Source organism: Poecilia mexicana, unplaced genomic scaffold (genome assembly GCF_051168715.1).
Source record: "Poecilia mexicana isolate PSO_F unplaced genomic scaffold, ASM5116871v1 scaffold_8, whole genome shotgun sequence".
Lineage (NCBI taxonomy): Eukaryota > Metazoa > Chordata > Actinopteri > Cyprinodontiformes > Poeciliidae > Poecilia > Poecilia mexicana.
In genome coordinates, this window is record NW_028263377.1 from 279411 (window position 1) to 301994 (window position 22584).

At 39.4% G+C, this 22584-nt stretch overlaps 1 protein-coding gene across 6 annotated transcripts in view; it reads right to left on the minus strand.

Moving 5' to 3' along the window:
* The window catches only part of LOC106910798 (transient receptor potential cation channel subfamily M member 4-like), a 122155-nt gene that overhangs the window by 26841 nt on the left and 72730 nt on the right, over nucleotides 1-22584 (minus strand). For all 6 annotated transcript variants that reach the window (XM_088007967.1, XM_088007966.1, XM_088007968.1 and 3 more), the window contains 9 exons: nucleotides 20373-20480; nucleotides 20235-20281; nucleotides 15293-15525; nucleotides 10588-10703; nucleotides 7755-7887; nucleotides 6839-7013; nucleotides 6091-6256; nucleotides 5828-6009; nucleotides 3657-3789 (listed from right to left, as the gene is read on the minus strand). In XM_088007967.1, the coding sequence (XP_087864093.1) occupies nucleotides 3657-3789; nucleotides 5828-6009; nucleotides 6091-6256; nucleotides 6839-7013; nucleotides 7755-7887; nucleotides 10588-10703; nucleotides 15293-15525; nucleotides 20235-20281; nucleotides 20373-20480 (1293 nt within the window). The remainder of the gene's footprint in view (nucleotides 1-3656; nucleotides 3790-5827; nucleotides 6010-6090; nucleotides 6257-6838; nucleotides 7014-7754; nucleotides 7888-10587; nucleotides 10704-15292; nucleotides 15526-20234; nucleotides 20282-20372; nucleotides 20481-22584) is intronic.

Here is a 22584-nt window from a genome sequence, read left to right on the forward strand (position 1 = left end):
CAGGGACATCCAGTTCATCAGTGATTCTACTCTCTCCTCTGTGAGTTTCAATCCGGCCTGGGCAGAGTCTAGAAACAGACTGATAAAAGAGATTCTTTGACATGGAAATAGGATGCTCTTCTCCACATTTATTTCGAATCCCAAATCCAGCATGTGTTTTGAGAGCAACGTTGAATGATATGCAGCCTCCTGCTGTGACGGAGCTGCGATCAAGAAATCGTCTGTATGTGGCTAAACGAACCCCCTGCTGCCTGAGTGGCGCCACAGCGGCTTCTGTGCATTTCACAAAAACTCTTGGGCTCAAGGAGAGGCCAAATGGAAGGAGATACTCGTAGCATTTCCCCTGAAATGCAAATCTTGGATATTTCCTGTGTTGTGGATAAATTGTAATGTGAAAATACGCATCCTTGAGATCGATTGATGTGAGCCAATTGCCTGGGTGCAGGAAACGTAAGAGAGAAGCGTGTGTCAGCTTTCTGAACTCCTATTTTTTCAGATGCCTGTTTAGAGCCCGAAGGTCTAAGATTGCACGCATCCCTCGACCACCTTTCTTTGGGACCAGGAAATATCTGGAGTAAAAACCTGTTTACCGTTTTTCCTGGGGGATCAATTGTATCGCTGTTTTCTCCTTTAGAGAGGATATCTCCTCTTGTAGGAAAAGAGCTGCGGAGCCACTGGTCTGTGATTGAATCACTCCTCTGAAATGTGGAGGCGGCAGAGCGAATTGCAGCCGGTATCCACGGTTTATTGTTCTTAAAACCCACTCTGAGTTTGTGCAGTTTGCCCATTTTGTCAGTCTCAGTGACAGCGGGCTGACAGGCCAGTTTGTGTTGCATGGGGTAAGATCGCCCTCTTGTGGCGCTGCTTTGCAAGAATTCTCGTCTCGCATCGCGCATGCGTGAGGGTTTCCCTCGGTCATACCTCTGATTATGGGGGGGAGAGACTGCGCTCCTGTCAGCGAGCGACAAACCATCTCCCCTCTTACGTATTTGTCTGTTTTGCAACATTTTTAGCTGCGCCCTCGTCTTTTCGCCTGGATGCAGCAGCTTGTGAAAGTTTAATGTTTTGTGACATAAAACAGTGCTTGTGGGACATAAACTGGGCCCAATGCGGGACATCCTGAACTGAACATGGTCCCCGTTTCGTGCGCGCTGAGTGGGCTCGAACATCCCCTCGTTTGTGCGCCGAACTCTATGGAAGGGCTCGGTAACGGAGCCCTGTCTGAAAACGAGTCCAGCTCACTCTCTGTCTTCCAAAAAACTGTCAGGCCAAATGTTTCCTCCTCCTCACCGCCTGAGTAGACGTGGCTGGCGGCAGATCCAGGCAAGCGGCCTTGGGTTTCTTCGGCCACGAGCCCTTAACAGCAGCGCCTTTCGGAGGAGGATTAGCGGCCGTCTGGGTCTTCAGCAGCTTAGGGGTTCTGAAAGTAGGAGGCAAACGTGCCGCAGCCTGGGCGAAGGTTTGGCGCTGGGATGTGGGAGCGGTGGCTTTGTGCACCGGTCCCCATCTTGAGAGACACAGCTTTTAAGCCTCGTCACTTTTCTTTTCCTCACACCTCTTTTGCATAGAAGTAACAGCTGCACCAAACAGGCCATGCGGGGTAATGGGGGTATCGAGGAGGTCCTCCTTTTCCCTGGTGGAAAGCATGGTTAAGTTTAACTATCTAGCCCTTTACTGTAGAACCAAGAGCCCCATAGCTCTCCCCATAGCCTGGATCGCTACTTTATGGAGATGGAGACAGTGATCAGTGATGATACACACTTCTTCCCACAGTGTAGCGTCTGGTGAAGCAGGGATGGAACCGACCCACCCGAGGACATCGAAGCTTTTGGGTGAAGGTGCGCTGCCACCACTGGCTCGACTCGAGGCATTTGTTGGAGACCGTGGTCATCCATTCCCTCGCAGTCTAGAACCGAGCCACCTGCCACTGGGTGCTTGTATGGTTTTTGTTGCGCCAGGAAACTGAAAATCCCTCCAGCAACTCAGGGAAGAAAGGCAGGAACTACTTTCCCATTCTCTTGGCTTTTGGCAGCTTTTTGCCATCGAAACGTGATCTTGGTGCTTCAGCCTGAACTTTGGGCCACTGGATATTAAGTTTTGCTGCGGCGTGTTTTTACACACGTTATGCAGGTCCACATCCAAGGCAGACGAAGAAGAGTCACCATCACCGGCCTGGCTGACACCCGAAGGTGTGGGTTTTGTAACCCGACCTTGGAGCACCAGAGGCGGTTCATCATCCTCATCTTCGTCGGTGATGAGAAGCTCAGAACCTGCATCCGAGTCTCCATCATCATCACCTGCCATGGGGTAATCGAGCGGGCAAGCTGTGAAGCTATGTCCGCTCACATCCAGCCGGCTACAATGTGAGCACTCCTCCGATGACTCGATGGCTGCTTGGGCATGCCTTAAGCCGAGACATGTCACACACATTTGGTGAGTGTCCCAACTCAAAATTTTATTTCCACATGGGCAAGCTCGTGGTTTTTCGTCGGCTTTAGCGTCAGCCTTTCTGGCGTCCATGCTAATTGCAGGGACGACTTCTGTGAAGCTACAGTGAAGCTAGTGACAGCTAAACTGGCTAGCCTAATATGGCTAGGTGTCAGGGAATGTTGCGGCTTACCCTGCTGATAGCTAGCACAGCGAAACAATAGCTTGTGTGAAGTATCGCTACTTCTACCGGTATTGCTACCAATGGAGTATTGCTACTCGAGTGAAAAACAGTGAAGCGTATTTCTACTCAACACAGTTTTCACAGTTAACAGTGCTGTTTTGCAACAGACTGAATGCTAGTTTTCTTCCGGTATACACTACCAGTCTGGAACGAAGCGCCCATACGACTGCGACCGAGTTTGCACTCGTATCTATGGACAGTTAAGCTAGGTTCCAGAATGTCAGGTGAAAGAGAGAAAACCAGTCGGGACTTCTGCTCGTAGCGAGGAGAGGTTTTTGAATGACCTGTCTGTGCAGGGCAAGTCCTATATATAGGTAGGGGGTGGGACATGCCCCCTCTCTACCTGGCACTGACAGACTTATTCCCAGCCAATCAGGGCTGGTGGAGTGTAATAGGAGCTTCTGATGAGGTCACGCCCAGAGCGTTCCCATAGTGAGACACGAAACAATGCTATGAAAGAGAATCTAAAATTTTCTGTTGTAAATCTTTTCCATAGATAAGCATACAAAGATTTAACTATTATTGAATATTAAACCAATCTCAGGTCATGGAGCCTCAAAGAGCAATGCGTAGAACAATTCTGGCAGACAGGGTGTTGTCTAGAGTTCTTGCATTGATGAACTAATCTGGTGTCAGAATATGAAAAAACAGGACAATTTTTCCTTTTCAGGGTCTTTTTGCTTTGCTTATCTTGATGTTATAAGAATATTAAATCTTTTGAAAAATATCTCTTTTATCCCTGCTGTGATAAAAATGTGATATTCCAATTTATAATTTATGTTTCACAACAAAAATTAAATAACCACTCTTTCTTTTCAAATCATGTTCCTGAAATATGGATGAACCATCCAGGTAATTCTGTTTTAGTGATCATTTGAACCAAATGTGTTTATAATTTTTCATAAGTTATCCTGTTAAACTGAAATGTGATGAAACTGATGATCATCTCTTACATGTTTATATTTTAATCCAAGCGACAACTTACTTAACAGAAGTCCGCTGAAGTCGTGATGTGTCGCTCTCTCTCTGCTGCTTATTCTGAGCAGACAAGAGGTTCTCTTTTTGCACAGCCTCCCATGTATTCAGACGGCTTGCCTTCCTGCCTTGCAGCTCCACAGCTAAGTATAAAAGAAATCAGTAAGTGCAGCTAAACAGTGGTAAGAAGAGAGGTGGACATGTTGAATCATAAGTATGGTGTGAAATGATACTGCTTTTCTAATAGGGCCTTAAAAAAAGGTGTTCATACTTTTAAACACCATCCAGCTGTGTACAATTTAATCTGAGAATGGCTGCAGATGTTCTGTTTCTGACCTCAGACAGAACAGGGACAAAGTTATGGGAAAATTTAAAGGGATCCACGATTAGCTATAAAAATAGACCTTATTTGGGAAATATTTATTTTAGATGTTATTTAGTTTTATAAATTTGAATAAAATATTTTCACAAGAATGTCGCCATGTTGTTCACGCTGCAATGCATTCTGGATAAGTATGTGTAATGGTCCAACTGCCTGGCTCCTCCAGTCAAAACATTGATGAGTAAAGTTATGAAGCTTTTTTAATTTGAACTGGAGTGCACTGACATAAATCGGAACATAGAAATAACAAGAGGTGATGAGGAGGAGGAGGACCACACAGAGGAAGAGGACAGAGTTGGCAGTAGCAGCTGGTGTTTTGCTGCTTCTGAGGACTTACTTCATTCAGCTTCGTAAATGAAACAATGAATGACACTCTGGTCGGACTGCGTGATCTGGTAAGTACTTCTCTAGCTCTGTGTCTGGTTGTTGCTGAACCAACACTTCGTTCAGTGTTGGTAGTAGTTTCACATTCAGTACCAGTGTTCTAGCTCCATCAGCATACTTAGTAATAGCTCCATTAGCGCTGCTTGTCTTTGACGTTTCTCCCAGGGTCTGTAGTGCTGTATCCGGTTCGGCACCATCTATGCTGTTTAGTTTGGTGTGGTGGTAACAGCAACCACCACTTGGGTCCGGTCGGATCGGTGATGTCAGTACAGCAGTATATCTCCTGTTAGCACCTCAAAGAGCATCCAGCTTTTTTTGTCTCAGCAGCAGCATGGCATTTATTTTTAGCTTGTTAAGGTAACAATCACCTGTTAGAGCCTTTGTTAGTTCTGCTGATATAAATGACTCAAAGTGTTGTGGAGAAATGTCCAGGGTACAGATTAAGTCCTTCAGAAGTTGTGTTCCACTCTGGCTCTCGCACTGCGCTCTCCTTTCTTTCATGTGTAGGTATAATTATCCAGATTTGCCTAAATCTTTATTTTTATTTATTTATTTATTTAATTACAGCCAATAGTGACACAGTGTGGCTTTATCTAAAATCACACCAGTCAAACGCAATATGATAAACAACCACTCGGGTAAAGTTAGCCCTCCTGTGTTTACCCTGTAGACTCCAGTACAGAATGGACCAAAACGCATCATCAACCCATCAGTGAAAAAATGGCGACTTCTATGGGTGAAAAATATATCAAAAGATGGACATTTTTTAAAACTAGCTATGTATTTTGGCGTATCACAAACAGCCATTTTTAGGTAATAGGAAAATTGCAACATATTTAGTCCAACATGTTCAACTAGTCCTGGATCCTTTTAAAACAATATTCCAAGCTTTGAATATTTCACAGCACTCTGTTCAATACATCATCTGAACATGGAAAGAGCATAGACCAACTGCAGACCTACCCAGACGTAGATGTCAACCTAAACTGTCTGGCTGAGCAAAGAGAACATTAATCAAAGAATCAGCTATTAGAGGATTATGATAATTCTGGAGGAGCTGAAGATAGGTGGGAGAATCAGCTCAGATGATAACTATTAGTTGTGCGTTCCACAAACCTGACAAGAAGAAAAGCATTGTTAAGGAAACTTATAGGGAGTAATGTTTGTGTCTGGTTAAATGACACCAGAATTTAACATGTGAACAAAGGTTATCATACTTTGTTCACATGCAAAGTATGATAATCTGTCTTTTACCTGGTAAATACAAGGAGATGAAGATATCTCACCTGCAATACATGCCAATGCAGGAGCCTGATATTCAACACAAGTCTAACTTTTAGGAACCTCTCTTTATGCAGTTAGATATTAGTCCATTTTCAGACATGTCGCCTGTTTTCTACTTTCCCATTTCTTACCAAAGTGCTGACTCTTGGCAGAAGGAATTTGACGGATGTGTCTCTTGATAAGAATGTGAAGATGGGAGAAGATGATGAATGGCGGTGCCAGACAGGGTCTGTAGTGGTACTCCACAATGAGGTTGTAACGCTGAAATTTCCAGTAGATGTCACTGTGCCCCTGAACTTTGGAAAAGGTGTAGCTGCAGATAGAACATCAAAACATGGAGGAAAATAGATTCTACACTTATAGAACAATGAACATATGTATAACGTTTGGGTACCTGAACATGGCAATGAGTAGGTTGACCAGCACTATGTTGGTAAACAGCAGATAGATAACAAGGAGGATTACAACCAGCCAGTTTGCATAGGTACTCATGCAGGGTTCTGCTCCTGCCTCAATTTCTGAATGGTTATATGTGCAGCTCAGTTCTTCCAGTTTGTCGGCTTGAATGAAGAACATCAGAGGAATGTTAGAAAATGACTGTCATTTAGTGACACTGATATCTAGTTCTTCAAGTTGCTTTTTCTAGTTAATCTTTGTGTGACATAGGAATCTCAAAAATATAATGACAAGTCAAAGAGAAGCTAACATATCAGGTTAGCTTCAACTTGGACAACAGAGTAAACAAGCATTTTTGCAATCTAAAATAACTTTTGGGAGAATATCTGTCAAAATTCATGTAAAGAATTTATGCAAGTTAAAGTCAAGCCATAAAACATTTAAGAACATTGTCAGGTGATTGTTTGAAATTCTCATGCTTAAGCTAAAGGTTGAATTATTTGTAGGGATACAATGCTACTGTTTCACAAATGTTACCTTTCTAATTGCTAATAGCTAGTTTAAAATGTCAACATTGTAACTGCACCATTTTGCTGGATAGGAGCTAATATTCATATACTTGACACATCTTTCATTTTTAGTTTGACAGTAGTAATTTAGAAAAAGGTATTTCATTCTAAGATAGACTGACAGAAAATACAATATGATCACATAATAAATGTCATAATTATATAAAAAATACTTACTATCCATTTCATGAACAGGGATTTGTCCAAATATGTGCATGTATGGCCTGTAGAACACTCTGCGGAAAATCCACTTAGACCGGGGGTCATATGAAAAGAGGAGTGCCTGATGGGCAACGCCATAGGCCATCAGCCAAACACCCAGGAAGAAAAGGAAAAAGAAAACATCTTTCACCTGTGAAAAACAAAAATAGATGATTGAGGAAGATTGCTGGAGTTACAGTGAGGGATTTCATCAGGAGGTAAAACATGCATGCAAATAAGGCCCACATTATGCACTGCAAAAAAAAGAAGACATTTTTTTAAGTATTTTTGGTTTAGATTCTGGTGTAAATATCTTGGTACTATTGAAGTAAGACAAAACTAACTTGCAAGTAACTTTTTAGCACAATATACAAACTTGCTTTGAGTCAGTAAACCCTTAATACTGATGAAAGACTGCAAGTGAAATAATCTACCATTGGAAGACATTTTTTACATATAAGTTATAATTATCAGAATTGAGTCCTTATCAAACTTTAGCAACTAAATAGATTGGAATTGATATACTTTAATTTATAGCAAAGTCCATTAAACTGTAAGGTTTCTGGACCCAGTTGCAATGAAATAAACTCCAGAATCATGCTGGACAGTATGAGATTTGCTGATATGCCTTGTGTGGAGCTCTGCAAGTATCATAGACAAACATTCACCCTTTGGTCTCATCTGTCCAAAAGACATTTTGTGGGTTTAGTTTTTTTTTCACGTGTGACACAGCCTTTCAAATTGGCCATATTTGTTCTGTGTTTTTATGCATAAAAACATACAGCATCCTTATTGAGACTGCTTTTGACCTTTTTGTAAATACTCTGATATAGTTGATTTTTCTAATTACAACCATGATTTAAATTAGGTGTTTTTTGAGCAGTTCCATTACCATTTTTCCAAGAATGATGATTTTGGGTCCAAGTTGCTTGTGGATGGCAAAGATATGGATCAGACGAAGTGTAAAGATCATGTAGTCTATGGCCATAACAGCTCGTCCAACATTGAATGACCAAGGAAACATTCTACAAAAAAAAAGTTATTATTCTCATTTTCCTCAAGGCAATAAAGTTATATTACAGTCCAACACAAAGAAGACAGATGTATCGGCAGGTCAGAGCATTACAGTGCAAGGCAACATACCTTCAGTGTAGCCTTGATTCCTTCATGCATGTTTGAGCAATCCTTTGACCTCCTATGGTATTTTGAAAATGCCTTTCCTCAATAACTCAAAGCAAAGGAGTGCTCACTCAGAGTAGGGTGGGTCCTACAGGTAAGCAAGTTCCTTGAATCACCTTAGAATGAATCCACCTCCTCATCCTCTTTTTGCATTTGTATTCATTTTAAAATGTCTTTTAAGCCTCTTCCTCACATTTTCTTTTTTTGCAGAAGTTTAAGTATGAACATTTATATAAAACTTAAAATTACACTTTGTTTTTATATGTTTATTATTTTGTGTGAAAAGAAACTTTTGAATATAACAGTTTCTGGTTTGTCTCTTGACCATCTATGAAAAATGAATCTTTGACTACTTTAAAAATGTCTTTGTGGACCTTCAAGGTTTAATTTTGAGTACCCTTGGTGTAGACAGTCGCTGGTGAAGAAGACGACACAAAATGAGAGTTTCAATATCAGTAAAGCATTTAAAAAGAACTTAGGTTCATACAGGACTTATCATACAGTCCTTGAACTGGTTAGCTCCCAAGACGAGAAGAAAATTTCATTGATTCCATCCATCCATCCATCCATCCATCCATCCATCCATCCATCCATCCATCCATCCATTTTCTTTCCACCCTTGTCCCTAGAGGGGTCGGGAGGCATTGGTGCCTATCTCCAGCTAACGTTCCGGGCGAAAGGCAGGGTCACCCTGGACAGATCGCCAGTCTGTCGCAGTCATTGATTGCTATTTATTTTTAAATGTATCTATTTTAATTCTCCTCTGTATTCAAAGCAATACTTAATCCCCTTTAGTTCACCATAAAGCCTGAGAAATAATGGTTAGCAATTTTTTTCACACCAAGAATTAAGAACGAAATTAAATGTCCTGCATTTCAGTTTAAAGCTTCATCAGATTGGAATAACTTGCCTTCGTCACTTAGATTTGTCTCTACTACCCCCTATCAAACAACTTGCTGCTGCTTTAGAACAAAAATTCATTTTTATTTTTCTTCTTTTGTGTGTGGATGTTGAGTGCATGTATCATATAACTGGTTTCAATTGATATAAGTATTCTTTTATATACTGACTGACTAGGTTTGGGGGAAGCATTGAGCATGGTGTGAAAGTCTCTGTTCACATGTTTATTACTTATTATGATTTGTTTTATTTATGTTTTACCCCTACAAAAATGAGACGGTACATCTCAAGGGGTTATTCTTGAAAGAAAATAAGTTATCCAACATGCAAACAACTCTTTGTGTTTGAAATTCTCTGCAAACCACATTCCTTGCTAATATAGAATGCTTAAACCAGTTTAAGATGTTCCCTCCAACTTTATCTTTGACAATAATAATAAGAGGCTATTTACAGGAATTGCTTACTCACTCACACAAGATGATGTTGCCTTTGCTCCTAATGTGTTTAATTTGACTTTTGACTTTTTAAGGCTGTTCTTAAAGAAACAGCAAACACATTTGTATTGACAGGTCAGAGCATTACAAAAATTACTGAGAAATTAGCCACCCAATTCTGTTTGAGGAATAGGCCTGTCACAATAACAGATTTTGCTGGGCAATTAATTGCCCCAGAAAATATTACAATAAGCAATAATGTTGTTGTTTTAAGACCATTGTTTACTAATTGAATTGGATTATGAGGTTTTTGTCAGAACCTTTGTGGGAAAACAAGTGTAAACTCACTACTGTGTAAATGTTTGCATCATTTTTTGAAAGGTTGGTTTTTCAATTAGATTAAAAGGGTATCATCAAACTCTACAAGCAAACTTTTAGTGTCACTATTTTGCACTGGCCTTCTGTATTTTGTCAATTAAACATCTCTAATTGTAACTGTCTTCTGTCACTGACATGGTGATGGGAGACAGCACTGCTCTCCTTACTTTATATTCATTTCCTATGGAGTTCGAGCAGTGACATAATAGTCTCTTACCAATAAAGTAACTATAAACAAATAAAGAAATAATGTAATAAAATAAGTCTGAACAACTTTCATCTAGCTGAGCCAACAGCTTGAGTTCGTACACGTGGCACACACAGGCTAGCAATGCTATACAAGAAAGTTGAAAATTGTTCAACTTTTGTCGCTGTCATTGCTATCGTGTCCTGTGTTTGGGTTCGCCCTGAGTGGAGGAAAACTGATAATCTTAGCTCCCCGTGTGTTGAGCCGTTATTGTTTCTGAGTGCTCTTGGAAATGAGAGGAGAGGACTAACTAGAAGAGTGAAGCTTTTTGTCATGCAGTCTCTTAAGTAGAAAGAGAGAAAGACACAACAAAAGCAAACAAGCGATTATTATCGAGCTCATTTTAGTTTATGTGCGACTAAATAATTTATTGTTTATCACAACCGGCTAATTGGCACATCCCCGTTTACTGGTGCTGTGCATTGTAACTTGTGGACAGTTGCGCTCATTATTACAGACAGATGTGGGAACAAAAGGAATACATCTGGACAAAAAAATCCTGTCCTGTCAAGGACTTTAAAGCCCTTCTGCAAATATAGCTAAAACACTTCCAGCAGTTGCCTTGCTTGCCTTGTTAGAACAATCACCTGCAGATTAGAGCCAAAAGAAAAAGAAGAATAGCTGTGAGGTCACACTTGTTCCAGTGATCCTGAATATACTTCTTCATCCTTTGGAGCAAAAATAAACTGCCCCCCAAAGAGGTCTGTGAACAAAGAACAGAGCAGGGATTAAATCCATCATGTGATTGGTTCATTTAAATTTAAAATTAAGCACATTAATGTGTTAAGCTAACAAAAGTCCCCTTTAGTAGTTGTCCTGTCGACAGATTAGTGGGTTGTTGACAGGAGTGTTGGGAGCATTTGCTGGAGCAGGAGTGCAAAATGCAGCTTTTCTCTTCCATGTGCAGTATGTTAGAGTATTTTATTTTTTAAAATCTTTTATTTGGAAAAATATCACTTTTTACCTTTGTTGCACATATTTCGAATAAAGAAGCCTTACACACACCTGTAGTTACTTCAACTATACAACTAGCACAGTTAGACCAGAAAGTTCTATCACCAGATGGCACAAGTCATGCTTGCTCATTGGCACACATATGACACACATATGCCATCACTGGTACATTTTTGCAGGTAGCCACGGAAACCTAGAGTGGAGTTTTAGTGGTGTAGCTCCTATTAATCAAATTGAAAGGAGACATCACCAATGAGTGTAGGAGTGAAGGTATCACAAGCCTCTGTTCAAAGAAGACTCCAAGAGCAAAAATATAGAGATTACACCCAAAGATGCAAACCACTTGTCAGTAGTAAGAATCTGAAGGCTGGATCACAATTTGCAAAGAAGTACAGAGATGAGCCAGAAAAGTTCCTGAACACAATCTTATGAACTAATGAGACAAATATTAATCTCCACCAAAGTGATGGAAAGGTCAAAGTGTGGAGAAAGAGAAGAACTGCTGAACTGCTTTGGATCGGAAGCACACAAGCTCATCTGTGAAGCATGGTGGCTTGGGTGTGCATGGCTGCTTCTGGAACAGCTCATTCATTTTTTATTGCTGATGTAACTGATAATGGTACCCTAAGCCTAACATTTTGCTAATTTACAGAGAAATACATCCCAAGTAATCAGGAGGAATTTTATCATGCAGCAGGACAATAACCCAAAATATACTGCCAACAAAACAAAGGACTTCATCAGAAGAAAAATGTGGAAGGCTTTAGACTGGCCAAGTCAATCACATGACCTTAACCAGGAGGTGAAATGAAAAGAGAATGCATTTCACCTCCTGAAGAGGAGACCGAAGGGAGAACTCCTGCAAAAAAGAACTGAAAGGCTTCTGTGGTGGCGCAGGGGCAAAGCACGACCTACGTATTGAGGCCTTAGTCCTCATGGCAGTGGTCACAGGTTTGATTCCTGGCCTGGTGACATTTGCTGCATGTCTTCCCCCTCTCTCATAACTCTCTTTCCTGTCCAACTACTTTCAAATAAAGGCCACTAGAGCCAACAAAACCTTAAAAAAAAGAACTGAAAGAAGCTGCGGTAAAATCCTGGAGTAGCATCACAAATAAAGAACAGTTTGGTGATGTCAGTGGGTCACAGGTGTTAGGCAGTCATTGCAAGTAAGGGTTATGCCACCAAATGTTAAGTTTATTTGTTCCTTTATTTCTGTTCATCGATGAATGCTGTGGTGTAATACAAATGGTGAGATATCCTAATTTACTTAACACATCTACATGTAAATACCAAGAAATAAAACCTGATGTTTTGAACTCTTGTCTCATGCTCATCTTTTGTTGTTAAAATTAAATGTCTTCAGTGTACAACAAAAACAAAGGAATTTGCCTTGCCGTTCCAATACTTTTAAAGGGACAGCAAGTACATCACCATCATATGTCTTGCATGTTTTGTATTGTTGTTCGGCATGAACATAATTTGTCATTTAGCATGAGCTAACGCTGAATAATAACTCATCTAGTCCTGTGTCTGACATTATGTTACCCATAATATGTGCGCATATACTGTCGCAGTAAATGCAACAGTAAACTGGAATTGAAAGTCTACATTGAGAAGATGCAGTTAGGCATAGTGATTAATCACAGTGTCAGAGTATGATTAATCTGATTAGTCTGTTTTAATCGATTAAGAGCCCGAGAAACTTTTTGAAAAATTGTGCATTCCTTTTTTGGGTGACAAAGCTGTTGACACAGTTTCTGCAAAGCTGGTAGTGGTAGTGGAGTCTAAATGAGATACATGGAGCACAATCTACAACAGTTTCTACTGTCTAGAGATGCCTCTGATGAGGATATTATCCTAAGAGACACAAAGCTGAAGTTGGATGCCGATTGCAGGTTCCTATTCAGGAAATGGCTAAAGGGTAATTTCACCTATTTTTTCACTACCTTTTGTATGTTTTACCTACTCTAGTTAAAAAAAACTACAACACCTAGATTATTTAAACTTGGACTAAATTTTTCTTCTCTAATAGCAGAATATTTAAGCCAAGTTTGTGATTTGAGAAACTGCAATAAAGGGCGATTTCATTACTTTTTATGCACTTGGATCACACTACAACTGCTTCAACTCCAAAACTACAACAGGTGGACACTTCAAATACGGACAAAATTATGTACTGACTAAATAATTTGAGGAGAATGAAGAGTCAAAATAGGCCATTTTGTGTTAGTGTAAGAAGTTCCAGTTAAAACCATAAAAATTTTCAAACTTGGAAATATTTTTATTTCACAGCTTTTATTTAATTTTAGAGATTGGAATGTCAATCTATTTCTTTGCACAGTTGAATGAGAAGCTCTTCTCTGTCACTCAAAAAAAAAAACAATAAAACATTTGGTTATGATTCATTTGAATTATTTTTCTGTATACATGATTATTTTTGGATGCTCACATTGCTTCAGTCGCTTTAATTCTCTTACCGCTCCTCTATTTGGCCACGCTCAATTTGTTCCATTGCCTCAGTCCTGGTTAGTGATTTTGTGATTTCCAGTGCATTTATGGATGCCTGTGTTATGTCCAAAACTGACTGCAGACTTCTCATATTGGTGCACATACTAAGCTACCTTTGCAAATATTTTTTCTGACTTTACTCTGTTTTATTGCCCCTGAATGCATGTCATTCCATTTTCTACTGTCACTACCTGCTGGCCCAAGAGGGTTGAAGTTTGCAAACCAGTGACTCAATGCATTTTGCTGGGTTTCCTCAGAACTAAACTAAGGAAACCCAGTAATCACTTACATTTGTCTTTAACTTTGCAGCAAGCAAGCATGCAGAGACACGGAGAGCAAACACTTCCTTTAACCTGGAAGAAACTTCCCACAGAAGCTGGCTCAGGGTGACCAGCCGACTAAGGCCTCCTCTATGACCAACAGTTTTTCATTTTTATTAATAAAAAACTGAACATGCAAAAAGTTAATAGAATAAGAAAGAAAATATAAATTGTTGAAAGCATCTCAGTTGATGCCCCCCTTTAGGAAGGTAAAAGAGATAAAATGAAATCAAGACCAGTTTTTGCTACACTGAATATAAAAACAGTGAGAGAAAACAGAAAGTCAAAAGTGGAAAACAGCAAAATAATGCTAATTTCAGAGGAGGAGGAGATCAGTGCTCATGCGGTCCAGATGCAAATAAAGTGCTGAAATCGCCCTTCTAGTCAAGGTTTGAAGGATCTAAATGTTGTAATTAACTAGAGTAGATGAAAGATACTGACGATACTGAAAAAATAGGTGCTATCGCCCTTTAGCAATTTGATGAATAGGAAGCTGCAATCAGAAACCAACTTCAGCTTTGTGTCTCTTAGCATATCGTCATCTAGGACATTTCTAGATCAGAGGAAATGTTTTAAACCATCCTTCATATCGCTTCTTTAGACTCCACCAATACATTTGCAGAAAGTGCATAAACAGCCCTTTAATCCAAAAAAGGAATGCAGGTTTTTCAAAAAGTTTCTCGGCATCTCAAGAAAGTAAGTCGGGATTGCTTTTTTTTTCTCTCCATGTCATCTTTGGAGCTCCATAATTTAGAGCACATAACACCAGTTTTAAAGTCCCTACACTGGCTCCCTGTAGCTCAGAGAATAGACTTTAAAATACTGTTGTTAGTTTATAAATCACTGAACGGTTTAGCACCACAATACATTAAAGTTCTGTTATTGCTGTACCAACCGTCTAGACCCCTCAGATCTTCTGGTTCTGGTTCTGCTCTTCACCCCAGAACCAGAACCAAACGAGGAGAAGCAGCATTCAGCTTCTATGCACCACAGATTTGGAACAAACTTCCAGAAAACTGTAAAACAGCTGAAACACTGAGTTCCTTTAAATCTCAACTTAAAACCCACCTATTTAGAGATGGATTTGAAACATAATCAATTACAAATTTAATGATGGTATTTGACTTAATGTAATGTTTTGATTGTTGATTCTATGTTGCATGACTTTGTGTTTTAGTGTTTGTTATGATGTAAAGCACTTTGAAATGCCTTGCTGCTGAAATATGCTATATAAATCAAATTTGATTGATTGTTTTAAACTTCTCTGCAACTTTCTCCTTGATTTGTCTGTGATATCTCTTGGTCTTCATAATGCTGTTAGTTCAATAATGCATGGTCTTATATGCTTATAATGGCACAAAATGTGAAAAAGTTTAAGGGGTATAATGATATTAGAAAGACACCATTATAATAAATAAATATTATTTTCCACAATTTTCTAGCTGTAATGGTTTTAAGAAGTAAACATACTGTGTGTCAGTGTAGACAAATTTGTGTGGAAATAACCAACCTGTCGGATCTCTTCACATACTAATGTGAAGACCCAAAAGTAAAGCACAAATTCCAGAGAGGAGGGGCCGTCCGGGGGAGGATTTTTGAAGTCCACCAACAGAACATAGGCAAACAGGCAAAGGAACAGGAAGTACATCAGCACATTGCCCAGGAATGAGGTCACAGGCGCATACCAAAACTGCTTCCACCTTGACACGATAAACGGTCTTTTGGATTTAGTCTGCATAGAGTCTGGTTGAAAAAGAAGCAAGACACACAACAAGTCAAGTCAGTGCCAACCAACAAAAATAATTGCAGTCAACAACATAACTGAATAATATTACTAACATTCTATATTATTCGGAGTGGTGTTTTCTTTAGACTATGGTCCATGACCTTCATGCACTAATGATGGAAAGCTACAGTGTCTTGTAAAAGTGTTCATACTCCTTGAATTTTTGCATATATTGTCACATTACAACAAGCAAATACAGTTCAATAAAATTTTATGTGAAAGACTAATACAAAGTGTTTTATTGTAAAGTAGAAGGAAAATTAATCATGATTCAAAAAACTTTTACAAATAAAATACTGAAAAGTGTGGTGTGCAAAAGTATTCCTTTCCTTTGAGTGCAACCAATTGCCTTCAGAAGTTGCCTGATGACTGCTAATGACTAAACATAATCCACCTGTGTGTGATCTAATGTCAGAACAAATCCAGCTGCTCTGTGATGCCTCAGAGGTTTGGAGAAATATTGGGGAGCAAACAGCATCATGAAGTCAAAGGAACACAGCAGACATGTCAGGGAGAAAGCTGTAGAGAAGTTTAAAGAAGACTTAGGCTAGAGAAAGATTTATCAATAAAGAGTCTGACCCAACTGTAAACCTACAAGACAAGGCTGTCTACCTAAATTCCCAGGCTTAACAAGCAGAGGTTTGATCAAAGATGCAGCCAAGAGGCCCATGGTGACTCTGGACCAGATCATCCTCAGCTCAGGGGGAATCTGTCCACAGAACAACTATAAGTATACATGTGGAAGAAGGAGCTGTGGTCAGATCACAACAAAATTGAAAATTTTAGCTAAAATGCAAAATGCTGTGCGTGATGGAGAACTAACACTGCACATCACTCTGAACACACCATCCCCACTGTCAAATATAGTGGTGGCAGCATCATGCTCTCGCTCTCGGGGTGCTTCTCTTCAGCAAGGACAGTGAAGATGGTTAGAGTTGGTGTGAAGATGGATGGAGCAAAATACAGAGCAATGTTGGGGAAAACCTGTTGGAGTCTGAAAAAGACTTGAGACTGGGGCGGAGGTTCAGCTTCCAGCAGGACAACCACCCTAAACATGAAGCCAGGCTACAATAGAATGATTTAAAACAAAACATATTCATGTGTTAGAATGGCCCAGTCAAAGTCCAAACTTAAACCTAATCGAAAATCTGTGGATAGATCTGAAAACTACTGTTCACGCAAACATTCTCCATCTAATCTGACTGAGCTCCAACTATTTGGCAAAGAAGATTGAGCAAAAGTTTCAGTCATCAGATGTACAAAACTGGTAGAAACAAACACTAACAGACTTGCAGCTGAAATGGCAGCAAAAGGTGGTTCTACAAAGTTCAGGGGGCCTGAATACTTTTGCACTATGCACTTTTAAGGTTTTTATTTGTAAACATTTCTTTGAATCGTGTATAATTTTCTTTCTACTTCACAATTGTATACCACTTCATGCTGGTTTTTCACATTAAATTCTGATGAAATATATTTATGTTTGTGGTTGTAATGTGACAGACAAAATATGGAAAAGGGGTATGACTACTTTCGCAAGCCACTGTAAATTTTAACCACCACTGCAGCCAGTTCCATTGCTGGCTGCAGTGCCAATGTGATAAAACTGATGAGAAACAACTTATTAGACACACTTATGGACACACACACACCCAAACACACACACACACAGCTATAAGGAATTCTTCTCTCCATGCATTTCTCAGAAAAGTGGTCAAACTATCTTAACTGATGATAAAAGTGTGTAAATAACTATCTGACAAGGACAGAGACTGTTTACCTCACTATGTACTCAAGTCAGTCATTGTCATTTTGTTTACATGTCACTGTATTTATTTATGTATTTGTTTATTATTTAATTTCCCTTTGGGATTAATGAAATATTTTTTATTTGAATTTGAATCAAACTGAATATTGCATAAAACATTTTTTAACTGTGTTGACAGGGTTCTCACTTTACAGGAAAGTTGTATATTCCATAAAAACTGCAATGGATTTTGTTTTTGGCATGCAAGAAAAACATATCTATGCAAATATGGTCCTTCTGGCCATATTTATGACCGCTGGGATATAATCTCAAGATAAATAGGGCAGGATTCATCAAAATATTATTTGATTTATTTTTTTGTTGTTATTACCCAACCTCCTCATGGAAAGCCATGATTTTGATCTGATAAGCCAGTTTGGACTTGTACTTGGATGCAGTATTGTTAAAGTACATCCCAAAACTGAAAAATAAATAAATAAATAAAAAAATCACAACCTCTTTCTAAATGAACAAAGCTCAAGTAGAGTCAGACTTTTCATTCACAAAGTCCAGGTAACTTATTAGAATTGAATGTTCATAGCAGAGATGGAAATTAGCACCCGCCACTGGCGGGTAAAAGTATGAAGTGACGTGTAAATCAGAGCGACGCACCCGGCACTGTGGTGGGTTGACAATTTGAACAGAAAAAAAAAGGCTGGATTCAGTTTGAACTTCTGTCCAGGGGAGAACTGACCGTCTGACTACAGACTGATGCACAGACTGTCCATATCTGGCGGTCCATAATTTAACAAAAATATATTATATTATATTATAGTATATTATAGTATAGCATATTTTATTGACCGCATCAGCCCATTGGTAGATTTTATTGACAGACATTGGGCTTATCCAATGAAATCCCTCAGCCCCACTTGGCCCGCCCCTCTCCACCAAGGTTATAAATGGCGTCATTGCAGCCTACCAGAGTCCGAGAAAAGTGAGCGGATACGAGACGAGACGAGTCGGAAAAACTATGACAACAAAAGCTAAAAAGCGCATAAGCCCATTCAGAAAAATGTGTCAAACTAACTGACATGTTTACCACACAAACTTTACCTGCTGGAGCAGATTGAGTAGCGGAGAAGTAGGGAGAATTAGCGATTGAGGGGATTCATTATCGTCGGAGGATGAGAGAAAGAGATGTGACCAGGGAAAGATTGATGAAGAGTTCAGATTAGCTGCGGCTGCCCTCTAGGAAGGAGTGGAAATGTTCATGAAGAGGGAGCATTTCATCAGGCAGGAGGGCAGGTGTGTGTGTGAGTGAGTCCGGGAAGGGGAAGCCAACACTAAGCTAGCAGGCAGTCAGAAAAATACTGTGATAACACAGGAATGATGACGGCCCGTGGAATTAATAATGGACACTTTCTGAGATATTTTAGTAATAAGAATAATCGTGAATTTCAATAGAAAACGTAATAAGAAAGGGAAAATGATTAGAACAGTTAGAAGACAGCTATTGATACCATTTAAAAATGACTTGACACATCTTCAATAAATACTATCTGGAGGAGTTGTAGCCAAAATGTGGAAATGTTCAATATTGGAAATGATTGCAAGAATGTTAGAGTTGTGTAGTTAAAATTTGCTGTTAGTAATTACTTCAAGTGAACTTAATGCACTACACCTCTGTTAAAGTATCCATGCTTTACGTTAAATTATTCTAAATACGTACATATGTACCTATCTGTTATAAAGGTAATGGTTAGGTTATGATTAGGTTATCAGCTGCAGTAAAACACCCCACTAGCGTTCTGTACATTTATATAGTGAAATGCTTCTCTGTAGTGAATTTATTCTTCCTGTTTGGACCTAAAATAAACCATTTTTATGCTGTGGAGCTGTACCTTAGATGTTCATCTCTGAAGCCATTTTATATTTTGTAAGTTTAGGAGCATGTTACTATCTCTTTTATGGTTAAGGTTGTAGAAAGAGGCAGAACCAGTTCAGTTCAGTTGCCAGTCAATGTATATAAATGCATTTTGACCAATAAAATACATACAAAATGCTGCTAGCAAACTTGTGTCTTCTACCTGACTATTTAGCTTGCTAGTTGTGAGGCAAATGAGTGACCTGGAATGACAGTTTGCTTGATTAAAGACTGAAGTAATTTTGTTCAAGAGGAAATGGAAATGATGTTTTTTGGGCAATTTGCCACCTTTAGATAAAAATATATTTACATATATATGATAGACACTGCAGTTAATTTATTACCAGGGATGGGATAGTTACTTTGAAAAAGTAACTTGATTATTCAATGAAAAATCCATACTTCACTAGGTGGCATTCATCCTCTCTCCTCATTGCATTAAACTACTGCATGAGAGAAGCATAGAAAATGACTTATTTTGTCTCTGATTATTGGATTGTAAATAGTAACAAGTAAGTACTGCTTGTTTTGTTACTTAGTAAAGCATTACTCTAATCTAATACATTAGATTATTAGAGTAATGCTTTACTAAGTAACGTGTTGATGAAACCATTGTTTATGACATTTCTGCTCAAGTTATTTATGGATTTGTCAGGTTTCCGATATGTGTCCCCACAATGATAAACTTGTTCCTATGCCCTTGGTCATCACACCCTGACCTTGTGAGGCAAAAGATGCTGTATGAATGTTTCCCTGACACCTTCTGGCAATTTTAACATTGTCCTGAGCCAGAGTATGTTTCTTGTAAAAAACAAAAACAAATAAATCAATAAAAATAAAAAAGAACAATATTTGAGTTGAAGTCTTAACTTATTCATGACTTGTTTATTTTTTTATTTTTTGGCTTTTGCTAACCTCTGCAGTTCTATATTGTGATTTTTTTCTTTTTACATCATTAGCACATGCCTATGCAAATAGTGGAACACACATCCTGCCTTTTAAGTTTTCCTTCAGGGTCTTCAATTCTTCCATTTCTTCCTCACTGCAGTTAAAGCAAGCATGGGTTTTTATTGTTACAATAGTACTAAAATGATCAAATACAATAGCTTGATTTATATATCGTTTGATTTTACTTTTGTATGATGTCGGCAATGGAGAAGTCAGTGACATCATTCCCCCCTACGCTGTCGTTGTCTCTGATGTGGTGAACTGCAGAAGGTTTGATCTCCTCTTCTGGTTCCCTGAACACACACACAAAAACATCACATCTGCTTTTAAGGGTCTACTGAAGAAAAAATATCACAAGAACTAAACCTTGTTGTGATATCTCCCTTTTACATTCTTCCAGAGATGACAAAATAAAGACCTTGAATGAAGGACTGCTAGCCAATCAAGAGAGCAGAAAGATGAGTAAGAGCAGCACTAAGCAGGAAAAGCACAGACATGCTTTTGTCTATGCTTTTCAGTGGGTACAGACAGTATTCAGACCCTTTTAAACCTTGACAGAAAAAACAGAAATCTAAAATCTTTGTAAATTTACTAAAAAAGAAAAAATGAAATATCACATGCTCATAAGTATTCAAACACTCAGATTTAACTCACATGCTGTCCATTTCTTCTGATCTTCCTTGAGATGGTTTTACTCCTTCATTGGAGTCCAGTGTATGTTTAATTAAAACTGATTGGACTTGATTAGGAAAGGCACACAATTGTCTGTAGAGTCAAATATTGAACTTTTTGAAGTTAATTCCAACCTGGCACTGCTGATCACCTGCCCAATACAATCCCAACAGTAAAACATGGCAGTGGCAGCATCATGCTTTGGGGGTATTTTTCAGCTGCAGGGACAGGACGACTGTTGCAATTGAAAGAAAGCTGAATGCGGCCAAGTACAGATATCCTGGAAGAAAACCTATTCCAAGTGCGCAGGACCTCAGACTGGGTCGAAGGTTCACCTTTCAACAAGACAATGATCCGAAGCACACAGCTAGAATAACAAAGGAGTGGCTTCAGAATAACTCTGTGACCATTCTTGACTGGCCCAGCCAGAGGCCTGACCTAAACCCAATTGAGCATCTCTGGAGAGACCTGAAAATGGCTCCACCAACATTCACCATCCAACCTGACAGCAGTGTTGTGGTACTCGAAGTTGGTCTTGGTCTTAAGACCATTTTTTGATGGTCTCGGTCTCGTCTCGGACTCGGGCGCTGAGGACTCGGCATTTTATTTCAAGACCAGTCAAGACCGCAACTGTGAAAATATCACTAAACGTGCAGCATTCTGTCAACTTTATTTGTTAGCATCTTTGTTTTCAGTGGATGCAAAAACGCACCGATTAAAATCCAAGCAACTACTGTTTCTGTTACTCCCCCCTCCCCTCCCCACCTTTTACTCTCCCTCCCACTTTCCACTCGCGCGGCGCTCCAGGACATGCGCAGTGGTTTCCTCTCAGCAGCAGAAAATGTTTGTCTAATTGTCAGTAATATAATAGCGCTGCATAAATAGTAAGAAATCCGATGGCCACAGCTAACTCAGCAGCGCTTCGCTTTCACAGACAGTGGGGACAACGTCTAACTTTTTTCATCACTTAGAAAAGTAGCTCAAAGAAGGTAAGCTCCGTTAACGTGATGTTAGCAAAGCTAGCTGTATAGAGACACATAAGCATTGTGATGAAAAATGTTATCACTCACTGTGCTGAATTATTGTGCGGAGGTGTTGACTGACTTGTCGCATATATGGGACAATGCTATGTCCAAAAGTCTGCAATATAGTGAGGTGACATTCAGAAACAGTCGATTCTTCTCCACGGCTCTTTACTTATTAGATAGGACTGGAGTGTCGCTGAGAGCCGTTGTTCTATCAGATAGCCATACGCTGTCAGGATAGCATACATGCATTAAGCATTAAGAAATCCAACCGTCAGAGGAGTTGTCAGTTCACCATACGCAGCAAGTTATGATGAACATAAGTCATTAAATTGTTGTCAATGATAACTATATAGATACATGTGTTGTCATGGTTTCAAAGTGTATTTAAAGCAGGGTCTGGCTGCTGCTGGAGTCAGCTACAACACACGCCCGTGTAAAACTCACTTAACCGCTAAGTCAGGATGCCATACAACTGTTAATAGCAAAGTATGACGATCTACGTCATGATTCTGTGTTGTTGATTAAATGAAATCTTATGGTAATGACGTGTCTGACAGATATAGCCGGTGTTCTATCAGATAGCCATACGCTGTTAGAATAGCATACATGCAGTGAGTACCATGCCAGCGCATGCGCATTAAGTCCGACCGTCAGCGTGGTTGTCAGTATACGCAACAAGTTATGACGAAAATAAGTA